General features: G+C 42.7%; 1 protein-coding gene across 1 annotated transcript in view; it reads left to right on the forward strand.

Moving 5' to 3' along the window:
- The first annotated feature begins 10,600 nt into the window (after positions 1-10,600).
- Tm4sf18 (transmembrane 4 L six family member 18) overlaps positions 10,601-19,799 on the forward strand; it is a 20,124-nt gene continuing 10,925 nt past the window's right edge. The window contains exons 1-2 of the mRNA XM_023722890.1: positions 10,601-10,943; positions 14,352-14,441. Coding sequence (XP_023578658.1) covers positions 10,767-10,943; positions 14,352-14,441 — 267 coding nt within the window. The 5' untranslated portion in view covers positions 10,601-10,766. The remainder of the gene's footprint in view (positions 10,944-14,351; positions 14,442-19,799) is intronic.

The raw sequence follows: 19,799 nt of genomic DNA on the forward strand, positions 1-19,799 counted from the left end.
GCCCTCTGCTGGCAAGGGTGTGGAGGACGCAAGAAACGTCACACAATGTGCTATAACCCTGCTGGGCCAGGGAACTGGGCGATATCGAACAATGATTACATTATTTACCTTTTGACCTAATAAAATCATTTCTAGAAAATTACATTAAAGATCTACCTCTCTCTCTATGTGTGTGTGTATATATATATATATATATATATATATATATAAAAACATGCACAAAGCTTTTGATTATGATTTTACTTGTAATAGTAAAATATTGGTAATAACTCAAGCAACCCCTAGTAATCACACTGTGGTGTACCTATACGAAGCATTCAGACATAACAAAAATGAAGAAGAAAGATTCGTATGAACTGATAAGGAGGGATTACCAGAGTATATTGTGAAGGGAAAAATACTAGGCGCAGGTGATGCATCATGTGAAAAACAAGAGGAAATAAGAAAATGTTGGGGCTGGGGAGACAGCTCAGTAAGAGCCTGAGTTCAATCCCCAGTTCTGAAAAAAAAAAAAAAAAAAAAAAAAAAAAAGGAAGAAAGAAAATGTGGCAAATGTGTACAGATTCGCTTATTTTCCCCCCACCCAAGCAAAAGAAGCACAGCAAGGGCAGCTCAGAGATTAATGGAAATATCTACTCGTGGAGGAAGATAGCAACAAGTGGGAGGGGAGGATGCACCTGAGCTTCTTCTAGTCCCTTTTTCATATTGTTCTGTTCTGATTTTTTTTTTATTCTGACTTTTGAACAAAGTAAAAAGAAATTTATTAAAAATCTATAATAAAAGATTTTTAAGAAAAACATTGTGGAAGACAAAAGGAAAGGGATGTCTGCCTCGAAGTTGTTTTTTGGGTTTTGTGTTTTTGGAAACAGGGTTTCACTGCGCATTGCAGGATGGCCTTGAATTTACTTTGCAGCCCAGATTAGCCTCGAACTTGCAGCAGTCCTCCTGCCTCAGCCTCCCGACTACTGGGAATACAGGCATGTGCCACCATGCCTGGCTGCATCAAATTATCAAAATTTCTTTGCATTTAATTCCTTTTGTCCTTATCTCACCAAAAATGTCTAGCCAGGTTACCATGTGCAAAAGCTTGGACTACATTTCTTGTTACTGTTGTTGCTGTCATTTTCCATACTGGGGACCTAACTCAGGCCCTGGCGCCTGCAAAGCACACCCCCTACCTCTGAGTTGCATCCCAGCCCGGAAATGCTTTGTATACCAGTGTATTTCCAGGTTTACCTTTTGTGCCCTCAAAAGACAAAAAGACTGCCCCAGATCTAAATTTCTTAGATTTACAGTTAATAGTAATATTAGAATTAAAATACTAAAGCTATTTTATGTATATTTTAAAGAAAAGAAGTAAATACAATAAAATAAAATAAGTAAATACAATAATATATGAAATGTTCTTGGCTGCGGAAGGTGCCTATCGAAGTTTCATGCTGTCTGTAACTTTCTTTCAAATGGTTCAGTAAATAAAACTTATGAGAGAAACAAAGCAAAATACAAATAACTCATAAATATGTCTGAAGGATAAACCAGGATCATTGTATTTCTTCATGAGGATTAAGTATGTATCTCTCTTGGAATTTTTAAAAAGACATATTATTTAATACCAATTAGGAACATCAGTAAAATTAAAACTGATTATATTTGCATAAGAAACAGCATCAAATGATCAAAGATGTAAAAAATGGAAGGTTTCTATCTGGCTCCTGCTGTACACTGATGCACTCAACACGAGCCTTACAATGGCCGGGTTATAGTGGTGCCACCAACATCACCGTTCTTCTTCTCCCAAGAGGAGAAAGACAGCTTCGGGCAGCCTCTCCCCGTGATTGCCCGAGATAATGCACACTGCATCAATCATGGTACCCGACTTACCCCTGAAGAGAGCCACTGCCTTAGACATGTCTGGTGAGCTGTATTAATGGCTCTCACGTTGTCCCCTAGATTTTTATTCTGCAATAAACACAAATGGGGTACGTGAACACAATACAGTGCTTAGGAGCAGATTGTGCAGCCAGATTATCTGAGTTGTAGTTCAGTCACGCGTTTGCTGATCTTGGGCAAGTTATTCAACCTCTGATCTGTGTAAAAATGAGTATAATTGTAATTGTGTTTTCTAGAAAGTCTGTGAATTAATATAAAGTAGTTAAGACGATGGCAGGCACGCGACTAGCTGGAATAGCACTCTTATGACATGAAACGCAACATAATGTTCTGACAGTTTAACTATGACCATCCCCCCCACTCCCATCCCCCCCAAAAAAGACGCGTCGGAAACTTACTGCCCGTTAGGAATGTGTCGGGAGCCAATGGGGGGCGTTCGGGCCGGAGTGCCCCCCTCAGGAGGGGATTAAAGCTCACCGTAAAGGGCTCGAGGTAGATGTAACTGTCGCCCGCTGGTCCCTGCGCGCTGCTCCGGCTCTTCCACCTCTGCCGAGGATGTCGCAGCAACTGTCAGGCGCGAAAAAGATGCCAACTGAGATCATACACCAAATACACAAAAAAAGATGTCCGCACCATGCCCTGGGGCTGCCACGCCTCCAGAACCACGGCCCAAATGCATTTATTTTCTTTATAAATTACTCCGTCTATGCCATTCTGTTACAGTAGCCCAAAGTGACCTAGGACAAATGCATTCGAGGCTTTCTCAGTGACCTTCCCTCAGGCCAAGCACAGCGACAACCCAGCTTCTCCCTCACCTCTGAACTTCATCGGCCAGTTTTTATTCCCAGATACAGCTGTGGCATTTAGGAATTTATTGCTCTTCAGCGCCAGATACACACTTCCTTTGCAGGCCGACATACGAGGCTTTGCCAGTGGAGGGCAGCAGAGGGCTCCGCGGGGACGGGCGCGCCTCCCTGCTCGGCTCAAGGTTCCGCCCTTGCTCCTAGGGGGCTGGGCTGGTTGCAGGAGAACCGCCCATGGGGTGCACCCCAGAAGGTGCTCTGGGGGCCTCCGCTGGCTTCCCAGCCAGGGTCAGTGGCAGCGTGCAGCTGGGGCCCCGCCAGCTTCCGGTCGAGCTGGGCAGCACCGCCTGTGCGCAGTGCTCCCTGAATTTTGCCAGCATCCCCAGAAGGTGGTGTCTTCCTGCCAGCCCCAGCCGGCCAGCTCCCCGTAAGGGAATTTCTGGCCTCCCAGTTCTGGCCTGTGGCTCCCAGCGTGGCAGGCATGGACCGGCTCTGAGCCCGGGCAGCCCCTCGAGGCTCTTCACCAGCAGGGTTGTGCTCTCCCCGCGGAGTCGTGATCCAGCCTCTGGGGCACTCCCTTCAAAGTCTGCTCTTCTGTAGGCTCTCGGTCAGCTCCGCAGTGCTTCAAGTTTCCTTATTCCTGCCTGGTAAATTACCACTACGTAATCATTCCGTTGTGTCACAACTTCTCTACTCAAATTATCTCGTGATTTCAGTACTAATTACAATAGCTTCTCCTCATACTCATCCAGAAATTCTATGCCTACCATACATACAGAGTATCACATTTATTTTGTTAAATAAATAGTTACATTCTGCACACAGTTTTATTAAAACTCCATCATCATTGCCTGGCAGCACGTAATACAGAGGTATCTCATTTTTAACAGATGCATAGTATGCCACTGCATAGAGTATATCATTATTTAATTGGTTTTCTATTTATGGTAAATTTTCAGTCTTTTCTTTTTGCAAATGCTACAGTTGATTTTATTTGATAGGTCTATGGCCCCATGTGCAAGCACATCTTATCTGAAAAATTACTTCCTACAAAAAAATTCTATTCTCTTAAATTCTCTCCATGTCCACTGCTACCAGTATTATAGGCATTCTTTATTTTTTAAAAATAACTAGTATTTTTCTAAATTAAAGTCAAAGCATTTTATACATTCTTTAGTTGCTTATAGAACATACAAAAGTCAATGAAAAATATGTTCCAAGGAAGGTTATGGTTGCATGCTTAGAGACAGTTATGTGCACATATGTACATGTTCAGAAACTTTCAGAGTATTCTAAAAGAATATCAATTTCTTTTAAAGAATCACATATATACTTTTTAAAGTTAATAATATGTTTCTTATGATTGGGCCATTTGGCCTCAGTCTGTGTCCATACAGGTTGCTGTAGTGAAGGACCTTAGGTTGGGTAATTTATAGCCGATAGAAATTTACTGCATAGGAATGGGGAGATAGCTCAACAGTCTAAGGGCCTGCCTGGCAAGTGCAAGGACCTGGATTCAATCTGAGCACCACATGCAGCGCCAGCCCCACCCGGGGTGCCCTGAGCCGGCCATAGAGACTGACCGTGGTGGTGCACGCCTGTAATCCCAGTGCTGGGAAGCTGAAAACAGGAGGATCACTACGAATCAGAGCTGCGTAGTGAGACACTGTGCCAAATACATTAAAAAAAAAAAAGTTTAAAAAGAAAGAAGTTTACTGCTTAATGCTGGGAGTTGGGAAGTCCAAGAGCGAGACACCAGCACCTCGGTTTCCGGTAAAGTGCTTGTTCTCTGCTTCATGGACGGTCGCTCCTGTGTCCCCACATGGTAGAGGGCGGACAGCTCCCTTCAGCCACCTTTAGCTGGGCACTAAGTCCGTCTGTGGGGGCTCTCCCCTCAGCTTAATGACGACCGAAAGCCCCTGCCTCCTGATACTGTTGTGCTGGGCTTAGGTTCTGGCATACGAACTCTCGCATTCAGAGGAATGTATCCTCTAAATCAGTAACAGTCAAAGAAATCGATTCTATTTTAGTCTATCCTGAATTCTTCCTTGATATATCCTGGCCCCGCATTGCGTTCTTGCTGCAGTCAGCTAGCTGCCTTCAGTGCGCTCCTCGGCCATTTCCACTGTAAAAAAAAGTAGTATCTCTGTTTTCTTACTCATTCAAATACCTTTCACTTTTTTCCTTATTCTTTATCCAATCAGTCCTAATGTCTTTTTCTTTTTCTTTTTTTCTTTTTTTGTACTTAGGACAGGGTCTACAGGGTCTACAAGGTCTACATGGTCTTCAGGGTTTCACTGCGTAGATCGCGCTGGCAGCGATCCTCCTGTTTACAGCCTCCCAAGCGCTGCGATTACAGTGCAAACGACCACGCCCAGTCTCAATCGCTGTCTCATTGCGCCCTGAGGGCGGGACCGGCACGGCCTAAAGTCTATTCTTGAAGTGAGCTCTATAGAGATATATTTCCATACAGTAAAACACCAGCAGCTTTCGAGGCTACGGGAAGCATTCCTATCCCTCCAGAAGTCCCCGTGCCCTGGCAGGCAGCCCCACCCCACCTGCAAGGTGCTGCTGGTTTCTCCCCACACAGCCTTCTTCCTCCTTCACAACGCCGGGTGAAGGCAGTCACACACGGCGTCCTCAAGCTTCTTTCACTTAGCAAAGGCTTTTGAGATTGATCCACGTTGAAGCGACAGCAATTCACTCTTTTTCATTCCTTTCTATTCGGTTTGTGGATGTAGAGTCCATTTACCATTTGCCTGCTAATGTTCCCGGTTTTTGGTGATCGTGAATGAAATGGCTCTAAATGTTGCAGCGCAGATCTTTGTGAGGACCTGTCTTCACTGTTCTTGACAGATACTTGGAGCATACTGTCAGATGAGTGTGTTTAACTCGGAAGAAACTGCCATCCTTTTTCCAAAGTGGAGGCACCATTTTGGATTCCTGGCAGCAGTCAATGAGAAGTTTTGCTGCTCCACATTTTTGTAAGCATTTGGCGTTTATTTCAGATGGAATTACTGGCCGACTTTGAATCGACCTCTCGGTCCCACACCTTCTAAAGCCTAACTCCTCCAAACTGAAGCTGGAGCGAGCCTCTATACATCCTGCAGTCAGTCGGTCGCTCTGACTTCCTCAGGACACAGGCTAAACCTGCAGCTGTCACGCATGGGACCCCCGAGCTCTGGGCCCAGCTGCCCTCCGCCTCCCGACTCCACTCTTTGTACTGGACTCGCGGCTGGACACAGTCCACTTTAGCTGGCTTCCGGTAGCAGAGCAGACCACATGGTGTCCTGCTCAGTGCCCCGGAGCTCACACTGAGCAGGTCACTGAGTTTTCTACTTTGAATTTCCAAGATGCAAGTATCCTTTGGACTTTGTACAGTGTTGCCATTCACAAATTACAAGGATAACACAGGAGTGTTTTTCAATTATGTTCTATGAAAACTTCCCCCAATTCAAGAAAGTTGAAAAAGTAGAATAATGCACATCTAGACTTAAATTCAGCAACTGTTGCCATTTGTCATATTTGTTTCACTCACCTATCATACTCCTATTCTTCCTCTTCTCCTTTGACTTCTCTTTCTTTTGCTAAGCTACTGCACATTAAGACACATGCATCTCCTAAGTATTAGAACAATCTTTTGAAATGCCAATTATCGCAGCCAAATGAACATCATTGATCTAACACTGTCTTCTGCTGTCTATACTCATATTTTGCCAGTGTCTCTAAAAGATGTTTCACCATGTTTGGTTCCAAAGACCCACATAAATATCCTATGCTGCATCTTTGGCGAAAATTTCATTTTTATTGGCTCTCAGGTTACCCAGATACCTGCTTCTTAACTTGAAGATTTGGGTTTGTCCCAAGAAATCTCCCCAAAACCTAGATCCACCCAGAGATTCCAATCTTTCAAAAAGCCAAGGTCAAATCCACTGATGATTCAAAATTTTGTACTGCAAATCTCTTGTCAAACATATTTACTTCCTCAGCCAAATTCTGAGCATCCTGGTGGCAGGGAATGGATGCCCTTTGCCTCAGTTGTGAGGTAGAGACAATATACATTTCAAGAATAAATTATTGGCTGGACTTTGCCAGTCCCTCACTGTGAACAGTTGGAATAAGCAAATGAACACTCTAGAAAGCTGAGTAGATGGAAGGGTGTGAATGGTGGGGGTGACAACGGTCAGAGAGGATATCCCAAGCATAGTGTACTGCTGGAAGAGCTTTTGAGAAGAACCATCTACACGTGTTCTTCTCCCAGTAGGCAAAAAGCTAGATGTTTACCATTAGTTAAAGATAAACCTAGAGTCTATTGGCACAGTAGACATTTTGGCCCAGATAATTCTTGAGAAAGAATTTTACATACAAAACTCAGGAACACTGACGCTGTTTGTACAGCTGTCTTACTCTGCTGTCCTAATGTGTTTTTAAACAAATATGCATGCCCAGTGGGTCCTTCTGGACCCTAACTAGGACTTGGTGCCCACAGTCAATGGAGGACTTCATAATTCATCAACATTGAATTCTTGAAATAAAATTCTTCTCTAAGTATAAGCCTTTCCTGCTGATAAATTTTGACAAACTTTTCTCTGTGATAAACTTCTTTCAGATGCTTCCTTCTTCCCTGCTTTTTGTCACCTGTGAGACTAATTTCAGGATCACACAGCTTTAGCTCCACCGTGCCTCAGAAGCTGCACACCGAGACTATTTTAGGTGGAGTGTTTCCTCCTGAGTCACCCCGTCTCCGAGTAGGAATGGCAGGCATCCTGCGGATTTCCCCATCTCCGCTGTTGAGAGCAGGAAGTTGAGACCAATAAGCACAACATTCCAGTGACTCTTCCCAGTTACTGGAGACCAGCAAGAAAATCCTGATTTAGTATGAATTTTCTGGCAAGAAAATTGGGAGCTTACTAGAGGCAAAGAGCTTCAAGAATGTTATTTATGAGCATGCATATTTTTTCAGAGGTAGGTTAAAAAAGTTTTCCTAGGGGTAAAGTTAAGTAAATGTTTTCATTCTCCAAAGAGACTTCACTAGACATTTTCAATAATGGGATAACGAAGACAAGGAAATTGTTTGACTTCCCTTTTCACAATTCAATTGGGGTTTTTTTCAGCCAGTTGCAGTCTCCTTGTTAACTTCTGAGGCTCACCCTGAAGTTTTCCCAGTGACAATCGGTCAAGCATGTCCTCTGAATCTTAGTAACTACCTATGACATGGAGCCCTCGCTATTAACACAAACCTGCACACAATTTGAATATTGACCCAGGTGGAAGAATACTGTGTACTCTGCCCTTCCCTGACCCTGTATCTGTAGCAGACATCACTTGCCTATTTAGGCATCCTGTCTGGCCTGAAGATCCCCCTCACTGAAAGCCAGGAGACCTTCCAAATGGCCCCATACGCAGCCACTTCCGAGGAATCAGAATGTCCCTATCTGAAACCTATTCACAATAAAAAAAGAAGGGGCAGTGCACAGAAATATGCCAGGAAAAGATGAAAGGGATGCAATAATCCAAAACGTGTGAAAGCCTTAGGCTTAATTTCTAGCTCCTGAGTAAGTTTCTTGGATGCATCTTTGTACACATGTAGAATGGAATAATTACGCCTCCACCTCAATGTCACTGAAAGAATTAATGGGAGAGTTGCTGATTTTAATACTTGTGAAAATGTCTAGGGTAGACCCTGGCACATGGAAGATACTCAATAGACAACAATTTATCGTGATTATTTTTGAAGGATCTCCAACTTAGTGTGACAGTTAATCTCATTGACTTGGAAAATTTGGGGAAGCTGCAGCATCCTACACTGTGGAAAACAACCTAAGACTCCATTCTTCATAAACTTTGACAAAATGTGTTGTTACCATTCCTCTCTAAAGTACAAAGTATCAGCCAGAAATACTTTTATGAGAGTTCATCTAAGTTAAACCTCCTAGGACCTTGCAAATATGTCTGATTCAACTCTGCAGCCCCTGGGCTTCTTGGCAGCCCACGACTCTCTACAGTGGAGGTCTTATTCTCCTATTTTCCTCTGCTCTTGCTCCTCTTTTTAGAGCCTATTGGAACCTCCATGACAGCAAGTTTCAGAGTGAATAAAACTGAGTGTCAAATAAAACTTTTTTTAAAAGCACCTCTGCATGAAAGTTGAGTGAAAGGGGCTGGGGAGATGGCTCAGTGGAATAAGGGCTTCCCTGGCAAGCGCAAGGGCCTGATTTCAATCCCCGGTTCCACCAAAAAGAATGAAAGAAAGTTGAGTGAGGGGGGAAGATGGGTTGTGTCTGCCATAAGAGATCCTCGACTTCAACAATGGCTACCTTTCCCGCCACGTCCCACACTTAGTTTACTCTCCTTCACAGTGGGTGACCCCCTTTCATTCCTGGAAGGGTCTGACTTCTGACTTCTGACTTTCTAAGTGACTCTGTCTACACTTGCCATTGTCATCATTGTTATTCTTAACATCTACTTAAATTCCAATCTCTGGCCCGCTCAATTCCTTTTCCCTCAGTCATCTTGTCCTCAACCCCACTGTCAAGTTCTCTGCTGTTAAGTTCTCTGTTTTGCTTAAATCCAGAAGTTGCTCCAAGTATCTCAATTTTCTAAAGAAAAGTCCAATTATAATGTAATCTTGTAATTATGCTTCTAGGAATAAATTTTTATTCTCTTGAGTTAAAAGCATATAAGCCATAAACTATCAATAGTTTCAGGAGGACAAGATCGTATTAAATGTAGTTCTTTGGAGAACAGGATTTTAAGACTACATGATTTAGAACTCTTTGGAAACAAAGAATAACGAAGAATCAAACTTTCTTCTGATTTCTGTATTAGTTTGACAATGATGTTCCTTTAACTGCCATTATTATCATTATTATTATTGGTACTTTTGAGATAGGGTCTTGCTAAATCCTGGTTTGGCTTATACTTTCTAACCTCTTGCCTCAGTTTGCTAATGCCCTTTTAATAAGATTGATGGCTACCAGGAAGAGATTTAGCTCAGGGGTAGAGTGCTTGCCAAGCATGCATGAGGCCTTGAGTTCCATGCCCAGGAAGAATGGTGTTTCGCATAAACATTTTTTTAAATTAATCTTCACATTATTATTCTGGGATAGCCCCATTTACAGCTGAAGAAGTTGAAACTTAAGAAAGTTTAGTTAAGCAGGATGCTAACTGAAGGGCTAGAATGTATGTCAGGCAATCCTTGGGGTCTTTTCTGCGTGTCCACATCATCTGTATCACACTAGGGCCAAGATTCCTTCCTACAATTCCTTTCTCATATCATCATAATTAGAGGACATCTGTGGTTCTTTCGATTTAAGGCAATAATTTGGAAGGCAGAATTCTTAATCTTTCTTTAAAACTCATTGCTTACAAAATATTAGTCAAATTACCTAAGTTCCTCTCGCCTTTCTCTTAACAGTAAGAAAAAAATATGCATTTATGCCTAAGAGGCAGAGGTGATAGATACGGAGTCACGGAAAGCAAGCTGCGCTGATCTTGTAACACTCAGCCTGCCAACAGTGATGTGTCGTGTTTCTCCGCGTCCCTCCGTCCTTTCTTAGTCCTTTACGCATCTCTTCCACTTTGAATGATGCTTGATAGTCACCAGACACTAAAGAATATTAAGTTAAAGAAAGATAGAAAAAGGGCCAGAGTGAGCACCTTTCTCTTTAACCCTCTCTCTACCGTTGGGTGAAATTTACCAGGCTCAGTTCCGGCTCTCATTTCCGCTTCCTTCTCCAAACATAATCAAGGTGAAGTCTCGAATGCTCTCATTTGGAGGAAAATGACTTATTTTCAAAAGCAGTGAAAAACACCACATTCCTCTGGCACAGGATGAAGAGCAGCTCAGCTCCTCAGCCGTGACATTGTCTATTGTTCTCGGAATAGTAAACCACGATTTCACACCCGGACTGTCGGCTGCCGTTGTAGTCTTAGTCGTGGCTCCTCGTGAATATGAAGTGAACCTCTCTGACCCTTTCTTTTCTATATACAAGAAAGCTAAATAGACAGGTGGGCAGAAAGGCGGGCTTCAGGGGATCAGTGTTATTGAGCTCTGCAGGTTCCAAGCAGGACGCAATGGGGTCCTGGAAGTGTGGAGGCTGCCTCAGTTGCCTGCTGATTCCTCTTGCACTGTGGAGTATCATTGTGAATATATTACTGTATTTTCCAAATGGGCAGACTTTCCGTGTATCCAGCAATAAGCTCACCAACTACGTGTGGTATTTTGAAGGACTGTGTTTCTCAGGAGTAATGGTACGTACGACTTTTAAATTTGGGGTTGCACAATGGGGAGTGGTAGGAAAATCATCCTGCTGCTCTTGGGTTTGAGATTTGGAAGACGGGTCAACGGGGAGGAGGAGGCAGCCCTCTAGGATTTGGGGTGTCGCTTTGTTTTCAGTAAGCTACTCGGCAATGTAAATTCAGCAGAGCAGGAAACGAGTTCCAGGTGGAAGTCCGTGCGGCGCTGGACTGTAAAAATATTAAGCTGAAAAAAAAAAAAAAAAACAAAAAAACCCACAGACTCTGTGAATCAGTTTAAACTGCTCTGTCCCCAGTTGCATTTTTCTTTTCTAGAACAGATTTTCTGTCTGCACAGTAATTTCTCTAGCTTGAAGAGGCACTGTCACAGGGGAGAAAAATCAGCGACACAGGGAGTCACAAACTCTTAAAGCTCAGCTGTGTTGAGTGCGCTGTGAGAACTTCAGCAACTTGCTCAAAAACATTGAGCCTCAGAGCCTCGTGCTTAAAGGTGTGAACAATGACGTTTAATCTTCAGGGCGACTGCAAGCGTTAAGTAAAATCACATAAAGTGCCTAGAACAGAGCTGACCTAGAGTAGGTGGTGGCCAGCGCTGTTTGATTGTCAATACTCATCAAAGTGTGGGACACATCAGCAATAAATAGCCCTATTTCCTATTTATAATAGAATGGATGGAGGATGGTTTTTAAATATGAAATCAAATTATGCACAGTAAGAGCCCATGCTTTCCTGACAGCTTTGTGTTCTTCAAAAATAAACCAATAGTAAATCATGTTGGCAACATAGAGGAAAAGAGGCTTTTCTTGATCATCCCATTTCTAAAAATAATAAATACATTGTGTAGTGTGCTTTTGGTAGGCCACGAATATTGTAGAAGAAAATTCATTGTTATCTATCTCTATATCTTTCTGTGTTGGATTATTATAATGTTTGAATAGGTATCTAGAAAGCAGTTTTTGTTTCATTTTGCATATTATATTAGTAAATTTCAAGATATTAGTCTCTAGGGCTGTTGAAGTTGCTATGCAATAGGTATATAACTAACATTGTTAGTGGCATTACAAATAAAGCAAAACTGTGGGAGAAAAGTTGGTGCACTATATCAAGTCTATGAAAATATTTACATCATTTGATTCAGCAATCATAGATCTTATCATGAATTCTGAGGAAATATTCCAACATAGGGAAAGAGTGATATGCCCAGATGTTTGTTGTAATGATTGATACATGTATAACTTGAGAAGTTTAGAAGTTTAACTCAGCAACTCAGCAGGGGCCCAGAGCCCCACTTAGTAAACATCCTCATTCTGTGCAAGAGGGGGGCTGGAGACCGTGTGAATGCTACACCCAAGGGACAGGTGGCCCGCTTACAATATAAGGGAGAACCAAGGCTTGCTCTTCCCCCTTGTGCTCTTGCTGCGTCTGCCCCCTAGAGCTGCTGCCCCTGTGCCGCACCACCCGGCCTTGGAGCCAGCTGATTACTGACTGAAACCTCCACAAACTATAGGCTAAATAAACCTTTCTTTCCATAATTTTGGGTGTTGGGATATTTTGTCTCAACAACCAGAGAAAAGTGACTAGGACATTTGTGATAGCTTTGTTTACAATAGTAAATAACTAAAAGGCGCACCCTAGCCCAGAAAGGCTGAATAAATTTTGGCAAATTCTCCTCATTGAAAAAATTTGGGACTGGGGAGATGGCTCAGTAGAATAAGCTCTTGCCTGGCAAGCACAAGGGCCTGAGTTCAATTCCTGGTTCTGAAAAAAAAATTAATTATGAAAATATGACAACATAGAAAGTGCATATTATTTCACGTAAGTGAAAAAATACAATAAAATTGGGTCAGTTATTATTGTAACTGTAAAACATATGTATATAAGAAAACACTAAAAATAAGTACGCTAAAACACAGGTGGGCGGTGGAATTACAGGTCATTTACCTCCATTATTCTTGAGTCCTCCATATAGCACATGTGCTTTAAAACGAGCAGAGGAAACCTATTTTTCAACAAATGGTGTCTGAGCAACAGGACATGGGGCACAGAGGTAATTATCTCTACCAGCATTGTCGTGAAGCTGACTCGTGTGCTTCAGCATTGCCTCATTACTGTTTACCTCAGCACATAATCGTAATGAATGAAAAAGGTGCAAGGCATAAATAAGATTAAATTAGAATCTATCAAAATCTGTTGAAACTAATGGTATTGAAAGAATGAGAAATACAGGACTCACTGGCTCACCTTCCAGATAAAATTTAAAATGGGAAATAATGTGTTTCCTTTTTTTTTTTTTTGTATTTTTAGTGCAGGGTCTACAGGGCTTACAGGGTCTCACTACACAGATCGGACTCATAGTGATTCTCCTGTTTTCAGCCTCCCAAGCACTGGGATTACAGGCACATGCCAGGGCGGGGCCGGCACAGCAGTGTTTCCTATTTTTAGGAATTATTTTTGGAGTAAGTAAATAAAAGAAAACTTACTAAGAAAAAAAAAGGAATTATTTTCATTTATAATAAGTGTATTCTTGTAACTGTATAACATATTTTAGGAGAAATGGGGGAAATATAGGTAAATAAGTAAATGAAAAGATAAATGAAAGCTGAAGGAATTTGGAAACTGGAAATATTGGCTACAAATAGTAAAATAACAGTGGACTCCACTTTCGGACTTCGTCCTGAGCAGCTAGTGTAGGGGAAGGATGGGACTTTTCCCGCAGGCCATGAGCCACAACTGCCTTAGCCAGGAATCACAATAGGAAAGACATCCACATTCTTTGCAGAGCTCAAGCTCCTTGGTCAAGATACCAAAAAAAGAGAAACAAAATGTACGGATTTCTTCTAAAATCATGAAATATGCAAAACCACTGGACAGTTTGCACCTGAGATGGTTTGGCTGCATGGGGAAGCTCTACTTTCTTTAAGGAGCCAGAAGTTCAGATTAGCCGTGCCTGTCATCTCCATTCCCAGAAGCAGTCAATGGAGAGACACTGGCAAACCACAAACGCTGGTGAATAGTTTCCTTATCCTCCACAGGTCAGCCAGTGAAAACAGCAGCCTTGCTGCCCAAGTTGGCATTGTCCTGACCCTACCATCTACTCCCCCTTGACCATGAGCTTTGGATTATTGCAAACCATGATAATAATAGCTAATATTTATCAATCACTTACTGTAACCTTAGCACTGGGTTCAGATGTTTCATATCACCTCACGCCAACTGAGTTCTCACACTGTGTTACAGGGAAGGAAGGACTCTCAGATTGATACTGCTAGCAAATCACAGGGCTAGAATGGAAACCCAGGATTGCCCTATTCCAGGGTCTATGCTTGGAGTCACTGTCCCCCGATCAGGAGCAGCAGTGGGACCTAGCACCATATTTCTCATCTTTCATCTCCTGCCTTACAGATGCTTATAGTAGCCGTGGTTCTCCTTGTATTGGACAGTGATAACCGCTACAAATGCTGCCAGAGTGAAAACTGTAGCAAGAAGTACATGGTAAGAGTGCTGGTTGGGGCAGAGGTGAGGGTGGCTGAGCGGCTCCAGCTTTCTCTCCTCTCACTCAGAAACATGACAACAGCAACACCACTGACACCATCGCACCCTCCCTGCCCTGTCCCTTGGTCCAACTTGCTCCTGAAACCCCCTTCTGTTTTGTGAACACTATTTCCCCCTCCTGTATTCTGATACGCTTCCAGAAATCCAGGATTTAAATATTCAAATTAGGAAGCAATATTTCTTTTCCTAAGTGGGTTTCTAGGTGTCTATTTTTTCCTTACCAACTTCTCCAAGGACTAATTTATGTACAAGAAATGGCATCCATTGAAAGCGTACAATTCCATGAGTTTAGACCCCAGAGTGTGCTCATGAGATGCAAGACAAGAACATGCCCATTATCCCCAAAAGATGAACCTTTGAGGGCCAACCAGACAGCTCAGCAGACTAAAGCGCTTGTTTAGGCAGAGCACAGTGGCTGAGATTCAATCCCTGGCATGCTGTGCTGGCCCTGCCCCCGGGCCACGCTGTGATGGAAAATGAGACTGGGTGTGGTGACGCAGGCCTATAATCCCAGCGCTTGGGAGGCTGAAAACAGGAGGATCATTACAAATCCAATTTGTGTTGTGAGACTCTGTAGACCCTGTACTAAATACATTTATTTTAAAAAAGAACCTTTGCTGCATTCTTTACCATTTCAGATTAGTTTGTATTTATATAAAATGAATCTTACAGTATTTTCATTTTCTTTCTGCCCTCTGTCACCCAGCACAGTGACTTTTAGATTCATCTGAGACACATGTGATGAGATGTATGATGTACATTTTGTAAGTTGGAACTTTAAAAATAATTAAATTATACAGCAAGATTTTCCAACAGGCCTGTACTCATCACCTTCCTCCTTCCTATCCCCTTCTTTCTTTTTTTAAAAATGTGTTTAGTACAGGGTCTACAGTGTCTCACTGCGTAGATCGGACTCATAGTGATCCTCCTGTTTACAGCCTCCCAAGTGCTGGGATTACAGGTGTGTGCCACCATGCCCAGTCATAGTCACCATCTCAGCGCACCCCAGGGGTGGGGCCAGCACGACTTGTGGTACCTGGGATCAAACCCCGGACCCTGCATTCATGCCTAAGCAGGTGCTTTAGTACGCTGAGCTATCAGGCCAGCCCTTCTCTCTTTTCTTAACTCACCCTCACATAGTCCTTTAGGGCACTTTCACTTTTCCCAGGTCAATTAGGTCATCCTCACTCCTATTTTATAGACACAGTCCCTGTGGCTCAAGAGAACCTGTGGTTTGTTAACTAGTGGCAGCACTAGTGCAAGGCCTGCTGGGCGTTTCTCCACAGACAGCTCCTCAAGTTAGCTCTGTATTGCAGCCACCTGGGCACTTACACGAACGCTAGTGGCAGTGCCAGAGTCCTACCTGGAATCTCTGACTTTGTTGCCCTGAGGTACCACCTGGGTGTGGACTTTTTAAATCTCCCAGAAGATTTTTAATGTGTACCCAAGTTGGTGTGGCCAACTTTCTTTAACAGATGCCTTTATAAAATGAAATTAATTGCTTAATTTAGTACTCTGTCTTACTTGAGAAGAATTGAAATGCTTTCTCCCTGTCCCTGTCCCTCTCCCTGTCCTTGTTCCTCCTCGCATCTCTTGTGTATGTATTCAGACATCCCCACAGTTCTTGTATTATACTTATGGGAGAGCTTTCAAAGCTGTTTAGGTAAGTAATGGATTTATGTACACATTTAAGCTACTTTACTATTATATTCAGGAAAATTCTGAAAGCAAATGTATCAGTCACTAGGTATATAATAAAATCAGTGTTCAATTTATTTTAACTTACTATTAGCACCTCCAGCATAAATGGCTGCTAGAAATATTGTCATATATTCAGCATTGAATGAGATGACTGACATGTCACTGGGAAGGACAGGAGCAGGGAGAGTGGATTCCTTGGCTTCCTTGTTTGCATTTTTTCAAGATAAGCTCTAAACAGAGGTACCATTCCTTGTGCCCCCAGGAGCTAACTGTGTGATGCCAGCCAAAGCGAGCCTGGTGGGCACTGGAGGGAAACTCCCACCTATGCAGCAAAGAGCCGCTGCCCAAGACCAGTCAAGTTTTACTATGATAAAATTGGGTGCTAATTCCCCGTTTTCAGTAGAAATACAGATTTTTATATAAAAGTTCTCAACCTCAAAATATGACAGTTACTTCTCCTATAAACCAAGTAAAACACATCTTGTGGGCCAAACTGGCATCTGCGCCAATTTGCTACTTCTGCAGCTCCATAATGAGAATTGAAGTCGCCTAAGATTCGCTCCTTGGTTGTGAATGTGCGCCTCCAAAACTCCCAGTGAAACTTAATCCCCGATCTGGGTTAAGTTCTCTGGGGAAGTTACTGATCACGAGGGCTTTTCCTGAAGGGTTGGCTAAGCGCCTTTATAAAAGGCCTTGAAAAGACCACGCTTGCCCTCCTCCGCCGTGCGAGAATGTAGAAAGTGGCATCCACGAAGGACAGGACTGCCCTAGATGCCAAGTCTGGGCAGCTCGATCGTGGACTTCCCAGCCTCCGGGACTACAGGCACTAGCATTCTGTGGTTTGTAAATTATCCGGCCTAAGCAGCTTTTGTAAAAGCAACGATAGTCTGCTCTGCCAAAATTCTTGGGGGCAGTTTTTCCTGGAAACTAAATACTGGGTAAATAAGATCATGTAAAAGAATAGCTAAATATTTATTGTCTTAATTTTTGAAAAGCTGTTACCTACGTGCTGTTATCTTCTACATCGTCTATAACTTAACAGAAAATGAAATTATGGCCCAGAGGCTGTGGTCCCACTTGGTGCTGCGGCTCCCTTCAGCGGCACTGCGGTGTGCCGGTACACACGCATACAGTGTGCTGGAGCTTCCAGCTTCCCCAGGTGCAGAAATTCTTCACCAATCTTTCTGGTGAACTGCTTAAGGGTCCTTTTGATAAGCAAAGACCTGTATCTTTTTCAAAATAGTACCCTTCTTCCTTTTTCAAATTTGGAAATAAGCAAATAGTTGAGAACAGGTAAATTTGCTTTATAAAGTATGACTAATCTACCTTTTTTAAATGTATTTAGTACAGGGTCTACAGGGCCTCTACACAGATCGGACTCGTAGTGATCCCTCTGTTTGCAGCCTCCCAAGCGCTGGGATTACAGGCATGCGCCACTATGTCCAGTCTCAATTGCCATCTCATGGTGCCCTGGGGGGCAGGGCTGGCACGGCATGCTGGGGATCGAACCCCTGTCCCTGAATCTGCCTAAATAGGCGCTTTAATCTGCTGAACTATTTGGCCGGCCCATAATTTGCCTTTTAAAAATAGAGCTCTGGTTCTCTCATTTCATTGGTAAAACTATTAAAATTAGCATAAATAATTTCAAAGAGCATTTAATTTTATGTTAACATACCAATGAGATAATAGCAAATTAGAATTATTCCTTTATTCCATTTATAAATGTTTTTCTAATTTTCCATAATGAAGATATAATCAGGGAAAATATCTTAAATAAAGAAATATCATTTCAGGTCATTTTTGTCCCTAACATCACAGGTTTGCTATGCTAGCTTTGTCTGGTCTCAGCTTATGGATTTATCAAGTAACTCTTAAGGATTGATTTTTACCTTTACCTTCAAATTAGCGTATCTAAAAATAGATCAATGTTTCTCCCAAATCAAACCACCCCTTTAGTATTCCTGTTTCTGTGTCCTTTTCATCCAAGCCCTAACTTAGAGTTCTTTCAGTCCATCTCCTGTTGCTCATTCCCTCCTGAGCCTGTCCTTGTCAGCGCACATGAAGCTGCCTCCATACGGAGTCGCTGTCTTGGGGCCCACTCACTTCCGGTTCATGTGCCGCCACCACCACCACCAACATGCCATCTTCCACAAGCGCATTTGGGCACGTCACTTCCTTGCTCAAAAACCAGCTTCATGACTTCTTAGAGAAACAGAGCAGGGTGAGTTCAAAATGAACCAGGAACACTGTAAAGCAAGGATTGTTCAAAACAGGCTGGGCATGTCAGCAGACATTGACTTAAATAAATGAGTTTTCCCATGGCCAAATCTTGGCACTTGTCAAAATAATGAAGGTTGGGATTATAGCATGTTGTATTATAAAAATCAATGAGTCCAAACTAATGTTGAAAGAGAGAAGCAAAGGAGAGAGAATGGGGAAATGAAAACTCTGCAGAAAAAAGGTAACATGAAATACAAGGACGTGAGAATTATCCTGCTGCACATGGCAAGCCTTAGTGTGACAACTTGTGATTAGTGGGTACGTGGCTTGTCAAAGTGGTACCAGATCCATCAGGTGAACTGTGGTTAGGAAATGACTCTTACACTGCCTCGAAGTACTACTTCACCAATTGTTTACTAATTGCAAAGCACAAAATGTACCTGTATGGGCGGGAGACCTGAAGGATGCCCTTAGCCAAGAGAACAAGCTGAGCACCACCAGTAGCACACAAGAGACACACAGTATGAAGCATATCATTCCAGTATTCTTAACAAAACATTTGCATCCAAGGGCCGGGGAGATGGCTTAGGGCTGGGGAGATGGCTCAGTGGAATAAGCGCTTCCCTGGCAAGCGCAAGGGCCTGAGTTCAATCCCCAGTCCTGCCAAAAAACGTTTACGTCCACCTGTGAGGGAACAATTAGAAAAGCTCAGAATGTGGGTGATGATAAGACAATGAATGGGTCAGCTTTCTTTAACAATATTATGAAAAGCAAAAAGTCAAACTGATGTCAATTAAAGGAAACTACAATGACATATCCTTGTGCATAAATAAGGTCTTCATTGGACCTTTTATGAAAAGTTCTTTTTTTTTTTTTAAAAAAAAAAAAAAAAAAAAAAAAGGTTATTTATTTGGTACAGGGTCACACTACGCAGCTTGGATTTGTAGTGATCCTCCTGCCTCAGCCTCCTCAGTGCTGGGATTACAGGCACGCACCACCATACCCAGTTTGGTGGCCAGCATGTGGTACCAGGCATCAAACTAGGGATCTTATGCTTGCCAGGCAGTTTCTTAGGCCACCAAGCTATCTCCCCAGCCCTATAAAAAGTTCTGAAGAGTTACATAGCAATAAACTTTGTGACAAATTATTGTTAAAAAAGATGTATGCTGATGTATTTAAGATTATAATGTTGGTCGAGATATTGCTCAGCAGCACAGCACCTGCCCAGCAAGTGCAAGGTCCTGAGTTCAATTCCTGGCACCAAAAAAGATTATAATGTCTACAAACTCACTTTCAAATGGTTCAGCCACAAAATGTATAAATACATGTGTATGTGCTCATGCGTGCACACACACACACACACACACACACACACAC

Source organism: Octodon degus, unplaced genomic scaffold (genome assembly GCF_000260255.1).
Source record: "Octodon degus isolate 3935 unplaced genomic scaffold, OctDeg1.0 scaffold00093, whole genome shotgun sequence".
NCBI classification, from domain to species: domain Eukaryota; kingdom Metazoa; phylum Chordata; class Mammalia; order Rodentia; family Octodontidae; genus Octodon; species Octodon degus.